Source organism: Ambystoma mexicanum, chromosome 6q, assembly GCF_040938575.1.
Source record: "Ambystoma mexicanum isolate Mex_15411 chromosome 6q, UKY_AmexF1_1, whole genome shotgun sequence".
NCBI lineage: Eukaryota > Metazoa > Chordata > Amphibia > Caudata > Ambystomatidae > Ambystoma > Ambystoma mexicanum.
In genome coordinates this window covers 447926389-447951669 of record NC_090937.1, presented here as the reverse complement: position 1 = coordinate 447951669, position 25281 = coordinate 447926389, and the positions used below count along the sequence as shown (strand labels likewise).

At 44.7% G+C, this 25281-nt stretch overlaps 1 protein-coding gene across 1 annotated transcript in view; it reads right to left on the bottom strand.

Moving 5' to 3' along the window:
• The window catches only part of LOC138516098 (bifunctional 3'-phosphoadenosine 5'-phosphosulfate synthase 1), a 507726-nt gene that overhangs the window by 405383 nt on the left and 77062 nt on the right, over nt 1-25281 (bottom strand). Inside the window, exon 3 of the mRNA XM_069630925.1 lies at nt 7901-8136. Coding sequence (XP_069487026.1) covers nt 7901-8136 — 236 coding nt within the window. The remainder of the gene's footprint in view (nt 1-7900; nt 8137-25281) is intronic.

The following is a 25281-nucleotide window of genomic DNA, read 5'->3' as shown; positions in this document are numbered from 1 at the left end:
GATTATGCAGTGGCACTCAGCTACGAATTCACATAGTAAACCAACCTGCAAGTATACTTTTCAGAATAGTGGAACACTCATTCAAGGAACAGTAGAAACCTATAACTACCTTCAGGATAACACAGTTATACCGGACGAGTAAGGCCTTATGTGGTAATCTACAATTGCCGTAGCTTTTCAGATCAGTGGAACACAGACTAAGGTCAGCAAGAACACTTACACTAATTTAGGATGGCACAAGGCAGACCAAGCTCAGCTACACCTGCAGGACTCAAGAATGGCACACAGATATATTAGGCAGGTAATACCCAACAGGGGCTTTTCAGGCCAGTGGAACACAGACTAAGGTAAGCAATAACGTTCTAACTGATTTTAGGATGCGACAAGGCAGACCCAGTTAAGTAAAACCCATATACTTTTTAAAGGAGCTATCAACAACTTAAAGATAGGTATAAACCTAAGACTGTTTTAGCATCTGTATAAAACAGACCACAGAAAGCAAAACCCCAATGTTACACTTTATGAATGGCTCAATTTTATTCCAGGTAGGTAAAACCCAAGGCAGACTTCGTTTAGACAGGCTATACAGCAGGTCAGGGGAAGCAAGACGCAATTGGTGAACTTACACCCTAATATTCTGGAAGAAAATAGTTCAGTGAAGCCAATTGCATTACATTTGCGAAGAGGCACAATCAATTTACAGGGCAGTAAACTAACCTTATATATACCTTTCAGAATTGCAGAACACACATTCAAGGTAAGTAAGAACTTTTGTAATCCTTAGAAAGTCTTTCCCTTATTCTTGGAGCACGAGTGTTCTCAGTGCCAGAAGGTGGGCACTAGGTCTATAGTATCTAACAGACAGTTCAGGAAGGCACAGAAGTAGCAAAAGTCAGAGTTCCTAAGGAAGACTGTTCAAACAGGTAAGAATTACACTTAGAGCGGTTGAAAGGGTCCAGGGACTTCTGAGAAGACACCCTAGGAGGATTCCAGTAGTGGGCCTGGGTGAACTGGATGAGAGGACTCCCAAACTGTTTATAGTGATAATACCGAATGAAAAAATCTCGAAAAAAAAAATCTCGAAAAAAAAGGCCGAAAAAAAAAAAATATCAAATTTTTTATGACGGTTTTTTTTCGAAATGGGGGGGTTCCCCCCACCCAACCTCCCTTTTTTCTATTTTTTTTTTTATTTTAACCCTTTTTTTTTTACTTACCTGACCCCAAAAACACAAATAAATAAATAATTCGATATTTTTTTCCGAGATTTTTTTTTCGAGATTTTTGTCATTCGGTATTATTTTTTCGGCCTTTTGACTGACCACCCTCCCAAACACAAGAAACACACCAAAGCTACACAGGAATCAAAGGCTTACAGTAGGTAAGTACCCCAGCCAGAGTTGCAGCAGGGGAGACTTCAGGATTTGCAGCCAAAAACCTGGTCGATGGATTCCTTGGTCATGAAGATGGAAGATAGGACTTTGGAAGGGACTTTTCAGCAAGGATCAATGGGGAAGGCTCCAGGCAAGAGGTTCTTCAGGTTAAATCTGGTCCAGCACTCTGGTGAGGGTACTTCAAGGATAGGAATCACGTCCCTGGAGAGCCAGGAGGAGGCCAATAAAGTTTCAGCTCGATTCGGAATACGATCACCGCACGATGGCTCGAGGTCCCAGGGTATTGCGGTATTGCATTCCTGCAATGTCGCAGCATGACATGGGATGGCTCAAAACGCAGGTCTTCTTGAGTCTAGTAGATCTCACTAGGCTCTGGGCCATCATTTTCAAACTCCCCAGGTTGCTTGGAAGAAAAGGCTACAGCAGGCTCTGGTTACACAGCAGGCTCTCTGGTCGCTGGAAATCTGCTCAGCTGCTTTTCTTCCTCTTCCTCTTCGGATTCCGGCCGAGTGGTCGACTTGTCAGCATCTTCCAGGTTTGCAGTATTTTACAGGAACTACAGTACAACTTCTGCAATCTCCCCTGCATCTTACAGAAAGGGGCAGTCTGGGTGTCCAATTACGACAGCCAGAACCCCATTGAGAGTGGGCTCCTTTCTGGCAAGGTGAAAGACAAAGGGCTGCAGAGGTGTGGACTCCGCCCTCACTTCCTGCCTTCTCAGGCACTCTGGAGCCATGGCGGGAAATACAAAGGATTCTCGCCAAAGACAAAACTCCCACTGTGGTCCTTCCCTCCCAGAATGGTAGGGAGGACCTCAGAAACTACAAGCAAGCAAGAAATGGCGAAGAAAGAAGGATCCCATCGTTTTAGCAAAATGGTGGCCCTTCCGTGCATTGCCGAGGCTGAATTAACAGCCTGCACGTATAAATTACTGAAAGTCACAAAGGTAAAACCACTGCCACCAGCCATTCAAGCAAACTTGAAATTGTAACAAAAATGTTACAGTTAAGTAAGAAAGGGGATAGCACTCCACATAAGGTGGGTGTGCTGGCTCACTATATACAATGTAAAGGTGGATGAAAATCCCCCTTTACTACTTGGGAACTGTAGTTCACCCAAATACATGAAAGAGAAATTAACAGGGGAGCCCATAGGGCAACCCAGCCTAAGCCCAAAATCGTTAAGAAACTAAAACTTCAACTATACTCAATGGAGAGGCCTAAAAGGTCATCCATAAAAAGAGTAAAAGACTAGGTGAGACAGGAAAAAAATTCCCCTTCACCTAGGTAAACTAGTTACCTAGTCAAAACAAAAAGTTCTGGGGTTGACACAGGTCAAGAAGATTTATCAAAGCTATGAAAATGTTACCCAACACCCGGGATTAACATGGCTTTACACAGGCTCCGAACAGTATTCAGTACTTATGGATAGTAGTCACAAGGCAGTCTACAATGCTATTTTAACTAAATTATGGAACTACATTGCAAGCTTGGAACAGAAGCTTAAGACTTGGGTGCATCTGCTGTTGACCATTGCAGAGAGAATTGCACTGCTTAAAATGGTTGTACTCCCGAAGCTACTCTTTTTCAGAATATACCAATTTGGCTATGAGTGGCCTTCTTTAAAGGACTTGGATGCTGGGATTAGCAGGTTTGTTTGGCACTCAGGAGTGGTGCGACTGAAATGGACCACACTAACTCAACCATACGAGAGAAGGGTTTGCAGCCCCTCACTACAGGCTATACTGGGTAGTAGCGCTGGCGCAATTCACATCAACATGGTTTATGGAGTGCTTGCCCATCCCACATCTCAAGATAGAAAGATATTCAGCGGGGATCAGGATGTTAGGTCCCTGGTTTTGCCTGATGTGTTTGAGGATGGCTGCCCGTTAGATCCGGCTGGTGTGGCTTTCACGGCCTAGCGGAAGCAATGAAAAATGCTGGAAACACCCAAATTGCTTGTCAGAAAATTGTCGTATGGACCATTTGGCCGGTCCAAAAAAAAAACAAAGCCCAAAATACCAAACAAGAGGGCTTGGGACCCCCCCCCCCCCCCCCCCCCAAGAAAAAGAAAAAAAAAAGGGCCTCCTGCGGCATCAGATCCGACCCGCGTTAGAGGGATGGGACAGACACCGCTGGGGTACAAGAGAAGCAGCGGCGAGCAAGGTAAGTGGGAGGGGTCTACAGCTAAATGTTAGTTTTTCAGTAGAAACTGATTTGCAGCGAAATCGACTAAGGTCAATTCCACCGCAATTTTTTCTACTTCAGTGAAACAACCAAAACCTAAAATGTTAGGAGTGACTAGCTCATACCATAGTGGCTTCCCGCTCTAGAACTGTATAACAACGCTACCTAATGTAGATGCTACCACTAGGCAAAGCTATGAACAGGGTGGGTTCAAAATCCCAGCCCTCACACACTGCAAGTCTTCGCAATGGTTACAATACTATGACAGGCGTAAAGCGTTTAAATTACGGTGGTCAGAGTTTCCCATTGAGTCTGCCGGGGATACAGTGGGTGCAGGAGGTGGTAGAGGAGTGGTGTTCACTTTCTAGCGACTGGTCCAAGGGCTGAAGCCCGAGTCCCACACTAGAGCGTGTGTCAGATGGGCAGAGGATATGAACCTAGAATTAACAGAAGAGATCTGGAATGTCATGTGTGCGCAGATGCGAGAGCTATCATACAATTCACGTTTCGGGACAGGTTTCATTATACACCAGCATGGTTGCAACTTTTCGAGGGGGGAGGACGGGTGGATGCCCAAGATGCAGGAAAGATAATTTCATATGTTATGGGACTGTACGTTACTGCAGGTATTTGGAAAGGAAGTGTGTTATCAGACATAGCGGGTGCATATATAACGCTCAATCCACTGCAATGTCTATTCCACATTTTTTATGATGTTAGGGCTAATAAGCGTAACCTCATAAGCCTATATTTGGTGTTCACTAAGCGATGTATTTTGATTAACTGGGTGAGCTCTAGAGTGCCAACTAAGGAGCAATACCTGGTCCAATGAAAAGGAAGAACTTTGGGCCTATATGCAGCCAGCGGAAATCCACCCGAAAAATATATGGGGACGTTTCAAGACATATTTATTACAAACAGTGCGACCACAAGATGTAGATGCGAGCTTGCCTACTACAGAAGGCATTAGCAGCACTCTGGATTCTGCACAAATGGGCCCCAAGCCAGATTGTTAATTGCTTTACTTGTAATGATGTATGTGTTGCCTGTCTGCTCGATCCAATGATTTTCTATTCCATGATACGTGATGCCTGTACGACTTAAATGATGCCAAGTACTTAAATAATACTATTTTTATCTTGTTTTTTTTAAATGGGTACTTTCCCCTCTTTCCAGGGTAGCGATATCCAGACCCTACAATTCTGCCTTTTGAGGTTTTCTCCTCTTCTTAATTCATAGTGTTCTTTCCTTTCATAGGATTCTCCATCTAGTTTTTAGTCTCCGTCTTGACATATATATAGTACTTTGCCTGGCTCCTCAGGCGTTTATCTCTTAGTTTTAGTTTCTCTCTCAATATGTATTGCATTCGGGTTTCTCTCATTATAAGCTTTACACTTTCTTAATTTCCATGTTATGCTCACGTGGATTGGACTAGGACGGCTAGGACCTGTCCCATAAACACTCCCCGGCGGCCTCCTAGACCTCCCCATTCTTCCAGTTACCTTGGATTCTCTGAGACAACATGTCCAGGGACTTCGTTCGCTCAGGGTTCATTTTGTACGCTGGTTTCTTGGCTTCTCTATTCACTCCGGTATCCTGCTTTCCATGCTCTCCTTCGGTACGGCTTGGTCGTCCTGCGGGCATCTGGACGGTATTTGCTTTTGACCGCCTAGTGGTTTCTACATGGTTTTGTCGACCTCTGGTCCACTACAAAGTCACTGTGGTCACGCCACCACAATCAGCTTCTCGCTCTATCCTTCTCAAAAGACGATGCATGCCCAGCACTCTGCTTTCGGCTCCGGAGGAGTTTCCAAACTCGCAGGTTTGTAGAGGCTCCTCCCCAGTCAGCTGTTATGTCGCCCTGGGCCTTCCCTGGCGGACGCTACCATCTCTCTCCCTCCACTTGTTGCAGTATCTCTCTCGGCCCCAGTCTCCCCGTCTCAATTAAATTGGGATTTCTATTTAAAGTTATATGCTCTCTTTCTTGTTGACAACAACATATGCCAGTTTCCTCTTCATACATGTCTGTGTATTGTATATTCTTTTGTAGGTCTGATAGTTCCAAGTAGGCCACTTGTGGGTATCCTTTAGGGAGTTCCTCACAGGAACGGGAGTCCTTGTCCCCAGAGGGTGGCAGGGGCTGGAGTGGTGGGGGCTGGGGGGGATGGGGGGGGGCTAGTCTTCTCCCACTGAGGTCCCACTTGCCTCAACCCCTAGGGAGGGTGTTGTGTGCAGGCTCACCTCTCTAGCCTCACAGGAGAAGCTACCCCTTGAGGAGAAGGAACAAATTCCCCTGATTCTTCTCACCCCACAGGGGCCGATTTAAAAAGTCAATCTCAACTGGTACATGATGGTAAGAAATCACTTTTTTCAGAGCTTCTATGGAAAATGAGATCTGGCCTAAGGTCTTTTAATGGCATAGGGCTGTATGCAGGGTTCAACATAAGGCTAAATCTCAAGTTAAATGTTTCTGCTCGTTTCCCTAGCATTAGGGGGTTTGTTTGTTCAGCTCTAAGAAGCCAACCACTGAATATGGATAGGCGGGGTAGTACTACATGGAAAAAAAAAAAGAAAAAGACTGCCGAGATAAAGAAAAAATATTTACAACCATGAGGGCACCCTGCCATCCGCTCGGCCCTTTCCAGGGTTTAGGGTCGTAGCAGTGACAGGCATTGAGATAAGGTGTTTTCTGTATTCTGCCACTCCCTCATACGCTTACACCTGGGAAAAGGCAGCAAAGCGGTTGAACCAAATACCCTCATCCAATTTAGAACAGAGTGAGGAAGAACACAATGGGGGTCATTACGAGTTAGGCGGTAGCCATGCCACTATTAGCGGCAGGGCTACCCCCTTACTGGGTACCGGGTCCGGGTTCCTTGAATGAGGAGTTACAGAGTCATTCTGACCTGGGGGTGCGGTAATTCCTCATTCAAGGAACCCGGACCTGCTAAGGGCTCCTGGTAAAACCAGGCGCCTTAGCGGGTTCTCACGAGAAGACTTGTAATGAGGCGGTAAGGGGTGGACGGCTCCGGCACCTTTACCGGCGCCGTTAACCCCTTACCGCCTCACTCATAATGAGCCCCCATTGTTTGGGTTGAGAGGAGGGATGGGGGGGTGGCGGGGTTGCGGAGTCATGTGTGGGTTTCCCACACCTTTCCTACTCGGAATGACTGACTGGGACTGTGCTTTGTACTGTGGGTGGGCTCTGGCTCGCCAAACCCCACCCCAAACTTCCTGGAGCAACTACTAGTCATCTGACTAACCACTGGGTGCCCACACTGGACATCCTCCCAGGAGAGTGTAGACAAAGCAAGCCTCTCTCAGAGACTCAGACTACCTGCCACTATCTAAAACCTGCAGCAGCCCTGCGCAAACCACAGCCCACTTGTCAGAGCTTCAGTTCACTCACGAAGCATGCCTGTTCTTCCTGGCACTCCAGGCCAAGGGTCGCCAGCTTGCAAGTACCTCCATTGTTAAAAATCAGAGTGCAGCACAACCATTTTGTTTGTTAAAGTCATATAGCTATGCTACACTCTAGGAGAAGGTGGTCGTGTTTGTTGGACATCTGCCCCGGGTTGGTGGGCATCCCCGATTCCAGATCTTCTGCAACACTGCACGCTGAGGTCCTTCAGAAGGACCCAGAGGGTAAGGGAGGGCGAGGGGGGGGGAAATGCAGGCACTGACGTTAGCCTTCTTCATCTGTTTGTAAACACGGGGGCATATTACCCCTCCCAAAAACATTCCGTTCTGTCTAACTCTACAGCTGCCACTGGTTTACCAATCCCAAGCCAGGTTTGAGGGTTCAGGTGCCTTGGAGCGCTGGTGAAAATTTTATTTCGGTAGAAAAATGTCTGCAGAGAGGTTTCAAGTGAATGCAACATGTTATCACCAACTGCCATAACTAAGGTTTTGGAGAGCCACAATAGGTTACCCTAATACAGCTGGCAAACGTTTAGGCCTGCAAGTTGATGCCTCTATGTTCATCATCATTCCCTGAAAGCCTGCTTTTGGGCACGCTTTAGTAAGTACTTCCTACACTGTAATCAGTCACCTGGGCCTCCGATTGGCCCTCCCTTTTCTGTGTCACCGTCCGAGTGCCTCCCCAATACCTCTCACCACCACCACTGTGCCGGCCTGAAGTTGCTCAGCTGCATTACAATTATGATCTGAAGTTGGAATGCAAAAATAATATTTCAATTAAGTTTATCACCAAAACATGTCCTACAGTGAATCATGAATAAGTTAATACTTAAGTCTTGTGCCTTCCCTTACACACTCTAGGCTCAGAGATCCCAGTTCCCTCGGGTTCAACGCAAGCCTTACCTTAGCATACGGAGAAATGAAGCTGGCGATGCAAACAAGGCCAGCATCAGCAAAGAGTTTAGCAACTTCGGCGATTCGGCGGATGTTTTCTTCGCGATCTTCTTGAGTGAACCCCAGGTTTTTACTCAGGCCCTGCCGGATGTTATCCCCGTCCAGTGTGTAGCAAGGAATCCCATGGCACACAAGAAACTCCTCCAATGCCATGCTGAGGGTGGTCTTTCCAGCTCCAGATAGGCCTATGAATGAAAAGACAAAGGGTAAATAACCTCAGGAATTTTTTTAGAACATTACAAATCCTCATGGCTGGAGCACAAATTAAACGGTTAAAAGCCCCTCACGCAACTGTGCACAAGCATTTTGACTAACATCTAATATCTGTGCTGTTTATTCCAGCGCGGGAGCAGTTCCAATTATGTTGACTACACCAGAACCTTGTGAAGTCAAAGTGGAGAAGCCATGGTACGTATGGAGGGCTTGCACGGGCCACAGCCGAATATGTATGGCTGTCACCATTCAGTCACTAGAAAAATCAATTTAATATAAAATGTTTAAAGTACACCTCTAAAGCTTGAATGGCTTTTGTAAGCCTACGAAACAACCTTAAAAAGATCCAGTTCCTATTAAATAATGTAACGCTTCAAAGCTCAGAAATAACACTTTGTTTAATGTGTTCTGCGGCCTGCACACAATTGGCACCAACCTATTTTGCTGCATGACCCGCAAACATAAATGGCTCCAAATCCTGCTTTCTTGATCAAATGCCGTGCCCGTCACATATTTCATTCAGGATGTTTTTCCTTGGTTGTCTCGAGAGAGGCCACAAACAATACAAATCAAGCACATTAACTTAATTCCTGAAGCGCTAGCAAAGGCATGGCGCCCTGATAACCTTGTGGCAGGAACCACGTGCCCCAGTGTACGGTCGACTCAGGTTCAGTACATTTGACAGCAATTGTTCTTAGAATGTGAATAAATCTTTCGACAATGTAACTTCTTCATGGGCTGTAGATCCCAGCCTATCACAAATAGTTGAAAGAGAACTTTCATTTTAAACTAAACTGTAGTAAAGTTCAAATGGCTCCCCTGCCATCATTGCTGTGAAGATAATTTGTGCAACCTGCTAACCTGCTATGGGCCAGGGGGCGGGAGGTGCTGAGAAGCCAACTTAAAATTGCAACCAGTTTTTAATTAAGTTCTTGGCCCAACTCTCAATGGTAAAGTGACGGAGGATTCAGGCTGGCTCAGACTCAGGAAGAGGTAAGCAAAGTCTGTTAAGGAACAGAGATCCATACAGGTAAGTTCTTCTATTATGCTATTGTTTTTCATGGTCTCCAGGGGGGGGAAAGCGCAGGAGAGCTTTGAAGTGTTTTTGGTAGCTTCAGTTCGGAAAAAACAGTCACTATGTGCTCGTTTGCTTTTAGTTGGTCGATGTTATCAGGGGTTTGATGTATGAGTGTATATGGGTGATTTGTGTGCAATAGGTTTTGTGTCGTGTTGGGTGTTGTGGAATGCCCATAGTTTGTGGTGTTCTTTTGTTTTCCTGCAGTGGAGGTATGTGTCCGAATTGTTCAGTTTTTGAGGATAAGTATGCAGAGTATTAAAGGGTAGTTTCTAGTATAGTTGGTCGGCAGTCTTCCCAGTCCTTTTCTGCAGGTTAGGCTTTTCCATTAAGTCATTATTTTATGGCGATTTCCGGTAAGTACAACAGCCATGAAGTTCAACATACTACTGGTGAGTAAAAACTATTTATACACATGTACAGGCATAAAATGGGTTACTGTTGAAATGGATTTCTAAAATCAGCCCTGGCGGACAGATTTTATAAGGCCAGCCTAGTTATCGTGAACTGGGAGATTCAGTTTAACCAAAACCCAATCAAGGAAGAAGGGGGAGCAGTCAAGGCTTAGTCTCTGGAGACTGAGCATGATCAGAGGCCCTCAATGAGTCTACACAGATTAACACAATAATTCAGCTTAGACAGTTCTGAAAATACAGTTATTTATTTAGGCCTTTAGAACACACCAAGAAATGAAACTATAAGGTAGTAATATCACACAAAACCATAAAACACAAATACATAACATTCACCAGTAAATTAGTGTACATGATATTGCTGAATAACTAACCTTGTGAAACAGGTAAGTGCTCAGATGTAGGTAAAACGATCAGGTCCGATCACAAGTGCAATTCCCAATACTTAATAAATCCAGCCCTAAGATGTATGCGGTATAGTGCCCAAAAGTCACAGGATCCAATACAAGGTTTCTCTCAGGAAGGTATTCCCTACAGCAGGGGTCTCCAACCTTTGTTAGCTAGAGCTACTTTTAGTGGAGAACTACTAGCGGGTGGAATCAGTGGAGGGGATGTTGATAAACATCCGAATTTTTACTAATTTATTTTATAAATAGCGGGAATAACATGCCTTCATGATTATATTCATAACTTCCTTCAAAAACCTCTTTATTGCATTATAGTAGGTATCTCATAAAAAGACTATCACAATGTAGGAAAACGATTGGGACATTCAATGTAAAGGCCAACACTGCATGCTACCAACCAGTGCTCTGTAGTCTGGTGTGGAACTTCATACAGCAACTCAGATGGAGTCTTTCAAAAGCTCATTGGTCAGGCAGGTTTGAAATTTTGATTTGAGGAAGTTCATATCTAAAAAAGCAGATTTGCAGAGGTAAGTGCAACCAAACAGAGAAGTCACTTTTAATGTTGCTATGCAAAGGTTACTGTACTCCTTGTAATCAACAAGGCTCCATAAATTGGTATGAGATTGTCTGCTTTTCAACCGAATGTTCCCTTGCAGGCTGACAATCTCCATTTCCATTGCAAAACTGTTCAGGTTGGCAGTTCCAAGATGGCCGCCGGCGCAGGGAGACGTGAGTGAGACTCGCTCCTGCCGGGCCTTTCAGCAGCACCGTAATTAGCAACGTTCCGGAGGGTGCAGATCCTATACCCGGCACCGAATATCGTCCAAAGACACAGGACGCACACGGAAGAAGTCTCCCCGACCCCCGACATCCAGAGACGCTACGGAGAGGAATCCCCCCCTCCCCCCACCGCACCAACGATCCATCCGACGCGGCCCAGGGCACGGCCGGGGCGCACGAGGGAACGGAGAGAGGCGGTTTGCCGTGCAGTACAGAGGAGACTGGTGGCACGGACCGTCCGGGAGTGAACCCCAACACAGCAGAATCGGCGCCACCAGACACCAGCGAGAGCGCGGAGGGAGCCGGGGAGCAACAAACAAACTCAACCCGATGCCCAGAGCTGAGGGGCGCCAGCAGTAGTCCCCCGGCCCGGTGGACTGGAAGGTGAGCCCCCCAACTGCCAGATCTCCCCCCCTGCGCAGCAGCGGGCGGACCCCGAGAGCGCTAGGGGGAATCCCGCATCCCCCCCCCCCCAACAAGGCCAGAACGGGCGGGAACCGCAGGACACCCTGACCGCGCAGCGCAAAAGGGAGAGTCGATCCCCCCCCGGAATCACCATCGGCACATCTCGACGCACGCAGTAGGCCCTTCCTCAGGCTAACGCCGCGCAGCCATCGAAGAGAGAGGGACAGTTACGGACAAAATCGCCGGTACTATGTCAAGAGCTAAAGTGAAGGGAGGGGGATCCCAACAGAACAAGCAATCCGCTAAGCAGGACTCCAACCTGGTACAGATGTGGGCGGTGGAGACCCCGGTATCGACGAGAAGTAGGCCCCCGGAGGCCATGCCGTCATTACCTGCGACGGAAGCGGCCCACATCACCTCCAGCGACCTACCCCCAACAAAAGAAGATATGCACTCCTGGTTTAAAGAATTACAAGACAAGCTCATGTCGACAGTCCAGGACCAATTCGCTGCAATTAAACACGACATGCAGCAGGCAATCCATGATGTTAAACACGACATTGCGAACCTGGAAGAAAGGACAGATACCCTGGAAAAAAATACTGCAGAACGCGGAAGAGGAGGCACTACAAAACAGCGAAACTCAAGAACACCTTGTCCGCCTGACCCACAACCTGGAAATTCAGTGCGAGGACCTACAAAATAGGTCCCGCAGATCGAACATTCGCATTAAAAATATGCCAGAATCGGTCACGGACAGGGATCTACGGAAAGCGGTGCAGGAGGTCTTCAGAGATATCATAGAAGCACAAGATTCTGAGGCAGTGGGGATTGACCGCATCCATAGAGTGGGCCCAAAGCGCACTGGGGCACCAGGGGAGAGACCCAGAGACGTGTTGGCAGCTATATCCTCCTACCCGCAAAAAGAACTCATACTACGGAGAGCGAGGCAGCTAGAACAAATCAGGATGAACGGGGAGGAAATTCAGCTGTTTCAAGACATATCAGCCATAACACTCCAGAAAAGAAGAGAAATGACCCCACTCACCTGAGAATTGGTCAAGAGAGAGATAAAATACAAATGGACATTCCCTTTCGGTCTACTGTTCGACTGGGAGGGTCAGCAAAGGAGGGTGACCACCATGGAAGAGGGGCTGAGCATCATGGACATCCAGATAGATGAACCGTCGACCAAATACGAAAACAAAAGGGGGGGGGAACGGCAGAGCAGACCAGGGGGATGGGAAAGGGTCCGCCAGAAAAGGAAACGGCAAGGAAGGGGAATCAAAGTGTCAAATAAAACAACCGAACGGACGTGAATCCACAGCTCAAGATACTCGGTGCCCAGAGGCTGAACACTCAACGCGGAACAGCACCCAATGATGGAACTCGGACTGAACAGAATCATTAAGCCCGGTGTGGCACCGGAACGACTTACATCAAGGCCAAGGGATGACGAGGGGTTTAGGACTCCCCGCACGGTTCGCCTCGAGCCTACAGAGGGCAGGGAGCGATAGGCGGAACGTCAGAGCTACCTTAGGTACCCGGGCCCTCCTCGGGAGCACAAGTTGGAATACAGTTAAAGGTTGGGAACATTCTTACAGTTTGGGGGGGGAGGGGTGAGGGGGACGTATCCGTTCCGGAAGAGAGAGGGGAATGGTCAACTCGGGCGAAAGGAGCACCCAGAAAGGGCACATGAAATGGGGAACATAAGATTCGTAACCTTAAACGTAAGGGGTCTGAACTCTCCCGTGAAACGGAAAAAAGTGGAGAACATGTTAAGGAAGGAAAAAGCCGAAGTGCTACTGCTCCAGGAGACACATATCAAAGTACAGGATAGGGGGAAAATTCGCCTCAGAGGCTACGAAATATTGGCACAATCCAACGCAGCGGAGAAGAGAGCGGAGGTGATGATTGCAATCAAGGAGGGTCTGGAAGCATGCCTGATTGACAAATTATCCGACAAAGAAGGACGGTTCGCCTTTGCCAATATCAAACTCCACAACGCCACAATGACACTAGCCTCAGTATATGCCCCAAACACGGGCCAAGACGGCTTCCTGAGAGACACGATGGGGAGGCCCGAGGAGTACGCGAAAGGTGAAATAATCATAGGAGGGGACTTTAATATGGCCTGGCATCTTCAGATTGACAGCAGCACGGGTGGGCCCCACCACCAAGGCGCCCCGTCGGATCGACTTACGACGGATGGAGGGTATGGCATTGTGCGATGCATGGAGAGAACACAAGGGTCAAACCAAGGGATACACATATTACTCACACGTCCACAACACGATGTCAAGAATTGACTACTTCTGGGTGTCAGTGGAGAACCTGGGTAAAATACAAAACATGGAACTGGGACCCATCTCTCTGTCAGACCACACTCCCCTCTGGATAGATCTGTCAACCCCAAAGAAAGAGAAAGGAATTTGGAGGTGGCAACTACCACAGGAGATACTGTCAGACCCAGTGATGGGAGAATCCATTAGGGACAAGATCACAGAATTCTTTGAAAATAACTATACAGGGGAGACGGCTCTGAGTACGGTGTGGGAGGCGTTCAAGGCGGTAATCAGGGGCCACTTAATAGCCCTCAAAGCAGCGAGGGATAAACAATCACAACAGTGGGAAACGCAACTGGAAGAGAAGCTGTCAAAAATCCGGGGAGAACTACTGGCGAACCCCACCAGGAGCTTAAAAAGGTCACTTAAACACACAGAGGGGCAACTTGACCTCCTCCGTAGTAAGAAAGCCCAGAGATCCCTCTTATACCTCAAACAGAGATATTATATAAAAGCTAACAAGGCCGACCAATATCTTGCCCGTTTACTCTCGTCAAAGTGGAAAACTAGGACCATCCGGAGCATTAAAAATACACAAGGAGACCTGCTCACGCGCACCGAAGATATAGGGGACACATTCAGGGAGTTCTACCAGGGCCTATATGAAACTAAACACCCAGATGAGGCAGACAGATTTCTGACTTCGATCCCCTTTCAAAAAATACCAGAAAAGACCAGAAAGGAACTTGAGGCCCAGATAACGGAAAGTGAAGTGAAGAAAGCAATAAAAGATCTCCCTCTCAACAAAGCGCCAGGCCCGGATGGCTTTACTGCCCCATTCTACAAAAAATACGAAGACCTCCTCACCCCCTTCCTCACTAGACTACTAAACACCTTCAGAGATAGTGGGAACATTACTCCATCCATAAATGAAGCAAAACTACTGGTATTCCACAAACAAGGGAAAGACCCCACCCTCCCAGGCTCATACAGACCGATCGCCCTGATCAATTTAGACTCAAAAATATACACAAAAATCCTGGCCGCCAGACTTTCCCCACTGCTTCCCTCCATAATAAACCCAGATCAATCGGGATTCATACCAGGGAGGCAGACGCAAGACAACACAAGAAGGCTAGTCCATCTAACAGAAAAAATTAACATAACCCGCACCCCTGCAGTCCTATTATCTTTAGACGCAGAAAAAGCCTTTGACTGGGTTGAATGGTCAATGCTCTTCAAAACTATGGCACACATGGGATTCGGGACCCAATATATAAATATGATTAAGGCCAACTACTCCTCCCCTTCGGCTAGAATAGCGGTAAATGGGGTGGTCACGGAGAGGGTGGAAATCTCTAGGGGAACGAAACAAGGCTGCCCTCTATCGCCGCTCCTATATGCGCTGTTCCTAGAACCATTACTAATTAAAATTAGAGAATCGGACCAAATCAAGGGAATCGAGATGGCGGGTAAACAACATAAGGTAATAGCCTACGCAGACGACATGTTACTGGCACTCGAACGCCCAGCCCAGTCCATCCCCGCGGCATTCTACCTCCTTGAGTCATTCGGGGATATATCAGGTCTAAAAATAAACAAAAAAAAGTCAGAAATTTTACTCCTAGCCGGGAGCAGAGAATCACTGAATAGAGAAGCAGGGCAGTTTGGCCTAAAAGTTGCAGAGGAAGGTATAAAATATCTGGGTATAACACTCACACAGAATGTTGAGGCACTATACAATAGTAATTACCCCCAACTCCTGGCAAGAATACAAAAAGACCTAGAGCGGTGGTGCCCCCTAAATATCTCCTGGTGGGGAAGAATCCAATCGATTAAAATGAACATCCTCCCAAAACTGTTATATCACTTCCAATCCCTCCCGATCGTGATCGCGGATTCCTTTTTCAGGACACTGACAAAGGCAGTCTCAGCTTTTATTTGGAATAGAAAAACCCCCAGAGTAGCCAGATCAGTTCTCACGTCCCACATTAAAGAGGGGGGCCTGGCTCTCCCTCACTTTAAGAGCTATTACCAAGCGGCACAACTATGGATCCTGAAAGAATGGCTGGGAGACAATCAACGAATGATCTGGGTGACCCAGGACAGAGCGGTCGCAAGAAAACCATTGGAGGACTTGTTGTGGAAATTAAAACAGCATAGGCACCCGGACCTGTGCATCAGCGAGATCATGAAGGCCACAATGAATGCCTGGGACGAGCAGACACGGAAAGGGCACATTACCACCGCTCCGGCCCCGTTCACTCCAATCTGCAGGAATCTGCAGTTCCCACCAGGGACAGAGCACGGCGCATACGAGAACTGGGAGGAATCAGGTTGCAGAAAAATTGGGGAAATGTTCATGGACAAGGAACTGAGATCCTTCGCCGAATGCAAAACACTAGGGAACCTCACAAATGCGGATAGATACAAATATGAACAACTCAGACACTGGCTGTCCTCACCCGAGATAACACACGCAGCGACGAGGGAACTTACCGCCTTTGAAAAGTTTCTCCTTACCAACTCAGGAGACAAAAAACTAGTCTCCACTCTCTACAAATTCATAAATACACAGGAGGAATACATAAAGTGGGCATATATGAAAAATGGGAAAAAAACTCTGGGGAAGGACATCACACCACAACAGTGGCAGTCGCTATGGGCCGATATCCCCAAATTAACCCGAGCTGCCCAAACCAAAGAAATGTGGACAAAAATCATTACACAATGGCACTACACCCCAGAGAGGCTACACAGCATGTTCCCACATTCGTCTAACCACTGCTGGAGAGGCTGCACAGAAGTAGGCACATGGAGACACATTTGGTGGGACTGCCCAATGGTCAAAGGCTTCTGGACAGAAGTAATATCAGAACTAAAGAAGATATTTCCAGAAGCGAAACAATTTCCAGAAAAACTATGGCTCTGCGGACTTAAAGGGCAACATGCCAAAACACTCACTAAGGCGCAATGGAGGAGTCTTATGGGCCTAGTCATAGCGGCCTGGGCCACGATCGCACAGGGATGGAAGAAGAAAGATCCACCATTGCTATACACATGGCTATATAAGGTCTGGTCCCAAATGACCATGGAAAAGATAACTCACAATATCCAAGGAACACAAGGCACCTTCACAAAAGAATGGGGAGGAGTACTAGATTATCTCCAATCAGACTATATGGCACAGTGGTGCCCGCACTATATAAAAATAACAGACTTTTTCACTTCTTAATCGACACCGAGGACATTTGATCATGGACTTCTCTTCCGAACGGGATGGGAGGGGGGGGGGGGGGGATGTGGGATGGGAACGTTCACTTTTGTACTATCTATGAAAACAATAAAATATGTTTAAAAAAAAAGAAAAACAACTGTTCAGGTTAAACAGCTCACTCATTTGTTCTGCAAGTTCACAAACATTGACTGTCATGAAGGGGGTTGAGGTGAACATCACACAGGGTTCTATCTTTGCAAAATCCCTGAACTGGTCACTGAACTATTCCTTAAGCCTGCTCGGGCGATTGCTATCCTTCTCAATGGTCAGGAGTTAAACACTAGCTGTATTCTCTGTCAGCATTTGGATTACAGAAGGAAACTTATGCATTTGGCCCATTACATGACTGATCAAACCCCATCACTTAGGTACAAATTTACTGTTCATGGATGATGCAGTGGTAGTGCAATAATCCGGGTCTGCTAATGACGCCCGGTCATTGCTGGTGCACCATCAGTTGTTATTGGCACCATTAAAACTTGTTTAATGCCATTTTTGTTTTTCCAAAATAATTCTTGACCTCATTGTAGATATCAACACCCCTGGTTGTGGATTTCAGGAGCAACAATGTCAATAATTCCTCTTTATTGGTGAAGTCTTCAAACACCATTCGAACAAACAGTGCCAGCTAGGCATTATCATTTGTATCAACTTATTCATCACATTGAATGGAAAGAAATGTGCATGTGCTCAGCTCTTTTTCTGGCTGCCCCATCACGTTGGCTGACAGAGCAGATACCCTCCTTGCCACTGTGTCTGCACCCAACAGCATATCTGAAATGGCAGCCATAATTTCAGGGCATTTTTTTAAATCATTTAAAACTGACTCAGGCACGAGAGCCAACGCACCTTTCACAACTGCACCATCTGTAAAAGTACATTTGTTTTTCGTCAAATAATTTGTAACTTTGAAGGATGCCCCTGTAGCAGCATTTGCTTTCCTTGCTGGCTGGGTTAAAAAAAAAAATAAAAAAAAAGGATTGTTGCATCTGCAGGGCAACCTTTAGTTCATCTACTTATTGGGAATGCAGAATGCTTCTTTTAGGAACATTTTCATAATTTGCATGCATTGTTGAAAATGGCTCTTGACATTACTCTTTTCGCACTGCAACTTCAGCACTACAGATTAAAAAAGCACACACTTCCCTTTTATGCTTGAGAAAAAGAAATCTGTCTCCCACTCTTGATGGAAATGGTACGTCTTTTGCCTTTTGTTGGATGGTGCACCAACTTCTACATCCATGATTTCAACAAGTGTAGTTAGTAAGTTTCTTTTGGGACTGCACGTGCCATGTAATCTGAGGAGGAATTCAATGTGTTATTGTGGTTTTAAAAATAATTCAGCGCACACAAAGTTCTGCTTAGTCAAAAAATAAAATTATAAAAAAGTGCCATTTTTGCACATCCCCAATTACAAATATTAACTTTGTGGCATGCACCTATGCCAGGTCACAGAATTCAGCCAAGGATAATGAACTTCAAAACCTACTCTGTTGACTGAACTTAAAAGTCCTAAAGTCAAAATAATGGATTGAAAAAATGATCGTGGCAGAAGGGGATACAAAGTTGGCTCTGCTACAGTCAGTCCTCGATACTAGAATCTCTAGTGCAATGAATGACCGTTGAGACTATCTGCCTGTCAAATCAAGTGATATGGGAATACCTGAGGGCCAGTGCAACGATAAAGCAATTGTAGGTAACAGCATGGGGACATGAACAGGCACATGAGGAGACATCATTTCGTCTCTAAAAATCAATAAATCTGCCTCAATGTAAGGGCATGCAAGCCTGAAACATCTCCTCGCCACTGCACCATCACCACTTTAAGACACACACAAGTTGTGTGATACAGTCAGGTAGATATGGGGATTGTTGTTATGATTGATAAGAATATTTTACTGTCAGCACAAAGCAAACATTTTGTTGCATGCCAAGCTAGTCGACATGGATTTTGGCTAACATTTCGGGGGTCTAACCGTCCAAATGGTGTGAGGCACTAACTTCAGAGACTGTAGAGGAGTTGCAAACTTACTTGCGTGAGAGCACCCAACTTCTTTATGCATTCTAATGACATTCTAGTGAAGCTTCAATGTTTTAGGCAGTTAACTCTCTCCTTCACATCTGAAGCCACGCTTAAAGATTGCTGGGAGAATGGGCCATCTCCTATCCCACTCCCCTGCCAATCCTTCCCCTGCATGGGTGGCACATTTTCTTTGGCTAGAGGAGCAGACATTCCCACACCGAGCGAAGCAAGGGGGCCATCCCCATCCCCAGGTCAAACCAAGCCATTTTATGGCACAGTGTGCATCAAGAATAAGAAAAAAAACCAAGGGATTAACAGGCAGGACTAAACATATGACAATTTAGCAAACAGTCGGCTAATCTGCAGAGCTGTCTTTCCTCTGTATTCTGCTTTTGGATCGACACCTTCCCCACACTACTTCTGCACCTGCCAAACAACGTTGCCCTATCCAGCTCTCTCCTCCACCCTTCAGGTTCAGTTGCCATATTGAGAAAGTAGACTTCCCACTTTCAAGTGAACAGCACTTGCTAATAAAAAGTGAACGCTAACACTACACTAAATCTCAACCCAGCAAGGGAGGAGACAGAAACCCAGTTCCATCGAGTGAATTAAAAGCACAGCACTCAAACCTTTTTTGTTTTTGGTGACAAACAAGCAGAATATCCAAAGCAGCAAAATGATCTCTGCCCCCATAGTTCAACCAGTACGGGGTCAATTGCCCCAATTTTCCGCATGCACTCAGCAGCTAGGCACCTGGCATGCAAGTACTAACCCCACATCATAATTTCAATTGCCAAAGACGGATGCATATGAATGAAGCTACCAACAATGAAAATGAGTACAGTACGAAGTAGCGACATTTAGCTATCATACCTAATATTTCTGCTTCATCCTGGTCTCATTATCAGGCTGAGACGGTTTCTATACGACAGTCTTTCACATTGACACTTTTTCAGCCCGGCACACTTGGGAAATGAGCAGGGCTTACTCGCTTGCTCGAGTCCTTCCGTTTCACAATTGGCTCCTGGGACTGAAAGTGGGCCCAGGACGAAACAGAGACAATAAGCCATAATACTTAATATGTCTTCTTCGTGCTGGGCTCAGTTTCAATGTGTGCTGCTGCAATCCACCTCCCAAAAGCATACTTTCTCATGCTTCAGTTTCTTCTTCAGATGCCCTTGCCGTTCCAGGTGCAAAGCTCCAACCAAATTACAAAAAGAAGTATCTATCAGAGCACACCTAATTACTCAAAAACTAAATAACTATTTAGAGACATTTTATTACAATTCTGGGTGCTGGGGAGGAATACACGCCCTGACACTGGAGCATGTGTTAAACATAAAACAAAAAGTGTCTAAACTTAAAGACACTCCCGTCCCCTGCACACCTTACAAGCTGAAATAAATCAGTCAAATTTCATAACATTTGCACTTTTATATATAGAAAGAATTGTCAATTTAGAACATAGGTAACAAATATCTTCATAAAAGTACAGGAAAAAAGGTATCAACTGACTTCCAATATGGCCAGCATGAAAAACAAATCAAACCAGACAAAAAAATAAGCTCCCAATTTTGAACTGCAGCTTCAAGCTACGCGTTTCGGGGACTATCCCCTTCTTCAGGAGCAAAAATATCTGCAAGTATAGATATATATACAATTAGAGGACATCTCACATAACATTAAAAGTTTGGACAAAATAAACACATTAAATAAAGAGAATACATTAAATAATTATGTACACATAAATCCAACCACAATTCTACATAACATACACAAGTGGTTGTATATTCACAGTGGTACAACTGGTATGGCTCCAAATGTAAATCTCAAAATGCATTAAAACCTAAACACTTATACGTATGTTCCTCACAGTGGGAATGTTGTCAAAGAAAATAGACTCTCTGTCTGTGCATCTGTCTGTGCACGACGTACACAGAACCAGGATCCCTGCGAATACTCCTGCCGTCCTCAACAAGTGAAATGTGATTGCCGAACTCTGGAATACCAAAGCATATCTATCAGCTCCAATTACACGTAGTTAAATCACCAAACCTTAATGACTAAACAACTAGTTCAAAAAACACCTATTACTCATTGGCAACTAATCTGTGCAGCTCAACGATCACCAAAATCCACAACCTTGTGCCACCACATCATCTTTGTGCCAACACATCAACTTAACACAGAAAGTTAAAAAGCCCAAATCCTCAAAGAAAACCCAAAATTTAAATTGTGCAACTCTTCCAACATATATTATTTACCTAAGGCAAATCAATAGCCAATCCAATCCAAATTCAGGACTTCCAGTACCCCGCATCCAATGTAAAGCATCCTGCTGATTATAGAAATGTATAATGCAACTAAAAAACAAACACAAAATATACCATTTACAAACTAACACCACCTTTCCAATACAAACAAATAAATATAAACACATCCACACAGCTTAAACTTACTCCCAGAAGCGCACCTCTTCACCTCAGATTCAACGGCTCCTCTCCAATTCACACGTAACAGATCCCAACCCACAACACACTTCCTGGCTCATTTTATACTGTTTCCTGGTAGTCACATGATAAAGTCACGTGACCCGCCGGCACTGAATGCTAAAAGAATGCACAAAGCTCCCTGCAACCTGCCAAATACACAGGTAATGCTAACTAAGCACACAGGTACTGAGTGAGTAAATCAAACAAAATAAAAAAGACACCAAAGATGAATGTGTGTGTATTTAAAAAGGAGAGACATAGAAGAAAGACTGCATTTTTGAAAAAATTAAAAAAATAAATAAGTGCCTTAAAACTATTGCTGTCCATCAACCATACTTAACTACGCGGCAAATTCAGAAATAACCAAGTAAACTAGTTATGTACTAAAGATAAATGTGTGTGTATTTAAAAAGAAGATAGACATAGAAGAAAGACTAGCAGAAAGCATTTTGCGAGTTTTCATCCAAAGCCAATGATGGCTAGTCTGCCATACAGTCAGATATTACGAATTAAGAGAATTGTTATGGATACTGATGAATTTAAAGTTGAATGTGAGTCGCTCTCTAAAAAATTCTCTGAAAGAGGGTATCCAGTACAACTTTTGAATGAGGCCCAGAACAGAGCGCTCCCGATTACAAGGGAGCAATTGCTTACACCTAAGGTGAAGAAGGAGTCTGATGCAATTTTGCATATTTCCAAATCCTCTCGACAAAGTTGGCATGTTAAAAGAATCATACATAAATACTGGTCGATTCTCCATCATGATCCTACACTTCTGGGATTGTTTCCATCTCCACCAATGATGGTGTATAGAAGAGGTAGGAACCTGAGAGATAGGGTTGTGAGAGCCGAAAGAGGCCCGAAGGAAATTCAGATGACATTGGTGACTAAAAAAAAGGGAACATTTCCTTGTCTGTCGTGTAGTCATTGTAACAATGTGGCTAAAGGAGAATACATTCTTCACCCGCAGACAGGCAAAAAAATCACTGAGATTTTGCCACATGCAGATCCACAGGGGTGATTTACAGCATTAAGTGCCCGTGTGGATTAATGTATATTGGACAGACAGCCAGATCCGCACGTGAAAGATGGACTGAACATAAATCTCAAATACGGTGTAAAAATGAGAAATCTTCAGTTGCTAGGCATTTTAATATGTCTAGACATACTATTGCACAATTGAGGTTTAATGTTTTGGAAGTGGTGAAGAAACCACCCAGAGGAGGTGACTTTTTGAGAATATTAGCCCAGAGAGAGATGTTTGAATTTGCCGCGTAGTTCATAATGCATAAATTGATATGAGTTTGAGGTCACATGGAGGGATTTGTGTTTTCCGGGGGTTACATACTGGTTGTTCCAGTAGAGGTGTATGGAATAGTAGTTATTGGGTTTGGGTAATTAGTACATAACTAGTTTACTTGGTTATTTCTGAATTTGCCGCGTAGTTAGGTATGGGTGATGGACAGCAATTGTTTTAAGGCACTTATTCATTATTTTTTCAATTTTTTCAAAAAGGTAGTCTTTCTTCTATGTCTATCTTCTTTTTAAATACACACACATTTATCTTTAGTACATAACTAGTTTACTTGGTTATTTCTGAATTTGCCGCATAGTTAAGTATGGTTGATGGACAGCAATTGTTTTAAGGCACTTATTCATAATTTTTTAATTTTTTCAAAAATGCAGTCTTTCTTCTATGTCTATCTCCTTTTTAAATACACACACATTCATCTTTGGTGTCTTTTTTATTTTATTATTATTTGCACTCAGTACCTGTGTGCTTAGTTAGCATTACCTGTGTATTTGGCAGGTTGCAGGGAGCTTTGTGCATTCTTTTAGTATTCAGTGCCGGCGGGTCACGTGACTTTATCATGCGACTACCAGGAAACAGTATAAAATGAGCCAGGAAGTGTGTTGTGGGTTGGGATCTGTTACGTGTGAATTGGAGAGGAGCCGTTGAATCTGAGGTGAAGAGGTGCGCTTCTGGAAGTAAGTTTAAGCTGTGTGGATGTGTTTATATTTATTTATGTTTGTATTGGAAAGGTGGTGTTAGTTTGTAAATGGTATATTTTGTGTTTGTTTTTTAGTTGCATTATACATTTCTATAATCAGCAGGATGCTTTACATCGGATGCGGGGTACTGGAAGTCCTGAATTTGGATTGGATTGGCTATTGATTTGCCTTAGGTAAATAATATATGTTGGAAGAGTTGCACAATTTAAATTTTGGGTTTTCTTTGAGGATTTGGGCTTTTTAACTTTCTGTGTTAAGTTGATGTGTTGGCACAAAGATGAGGTGGTGGCACAAGGTTGTGGATTTTGGTGATCGTTGAGCTGCACAGATTAGTTGCCAATGAGTAATAGGTGTTTTTTGAACTAGTTGTTTAGTCATTAAGGTTTGGTGATTTAACTACGTGTAATTGGAGGTGATAGATATGTTTTGGTATTCCAGAGTTCGGCAATCACATTTCACTTGTTGAGGACGGCAGGAGTATTCGCAGGGATCCTGGTTCTGTGTACGTCGTGCACAGACAGATGCACAGACAGAGACTCTATTTTCTTTGACAACATTCCCACTGTGAGGTACATACGTATAAGTGTTTTAGGTTTTAATGCATTTTGAGATTTACATTTGGAGCCATACCAGTTGTACCACTGAATATACAACCACTTGTGTATGTTATGTAGAATTGTGGTTGGATTTATGTGTACATAATTATTTAATGTATTCTCTTTATTTAATGTGTTTAGTTTGTCCAAACTTTTAATGTTATGTGAGATGTCCTCTAATTGTATATATATCTATACTTGCAGATATTTTTGCTCCTGAAGAAGGGGATAGTCCCCGGAACGCATAGAGCTTGAAGCTGCAGTTCAAAATTGGGAGCTTATTTTTTTGTCTGGTTTGATTTGTTTTTCATGCTGGCCATATTGGAAGTCAGTTGATACCTTTTTTCTGTACTTTTATGAAGATATTTTGTTACCTATGTTCTAAATTGACAATTCTTTCTATATATAAAAGTGCAAATGTTATGAAATTTGAGTGATTTATTTCAGCTTGTAAGGTGTGCAGGGGACGGGAGTGTCTTTAAGTTTAGACACTTTTTGTTTTATGCAAAGCTCCAACCAGACAGGCCACCAACATGACCTTTTAAAAGAAAAAGCCAAGGCAAATCCATTCCAGTGCACGCTCAATTAAAACACCATGACCAATGGGGCACAGCTTCTAGCAAGTAACTTGCTCTGGCAATCAAAGCATTCCTTCTATGTGCTGTGATAGGTCAGCGCACTTCCTTGATTCTTTGTCTGTTCAGCCTGTAGGCGACTGGTCGCTGGCAATCGGCCGTTTTTTGCGACCCCTGCTCTACAGGGATGCAATGGGCTTGTGGTGGCGAATCAAAAGAGTTCAAAACGATTTCAAAGTTCTGTAACAATTTGTCAGAAGACAGGTAAGTTCTCCTCTCTTTTCAAGACCCAGGGCTTACCCAGGGGCAGGATACTTGATGATCCTGGTTCTTCAACCAAAGATAAGAGTAAGCAGGAGATAGGAGACAAAGGGCTTTGCACCCAAGGTTATCCGATGTAGGACACTGGGAGCGTTGTCTTCCATCTTTTGTTTGTGTCCAGTGGTTGCAGTTTCGAGTGCTTCTTCTGGTTGGGTGCAACTGCAAGATGCAAGCCCAGTTGAGGCAGAACTGCAGACTTTCGTGATGCGAACCTCTTCAGGACACTTCACGGAATGGAGGAAGGCATGTGCTAGCGATGATCATCATTTGCAGGCAATGACATGCGTCCAACCAGACACAGTTGAAGCAGCTCCAGGACAGGTTCCCTTGCTGTTACGAAGTTGATATTTCAAGAGAAGGCGACCTGCGGCACGAGCTGGAGACCACCAAAGTGCTGGGCTCGAATGCAAAACGGTGACGATTCTTGAGAGGTAGCTTGTCAGTCCAGGGATACT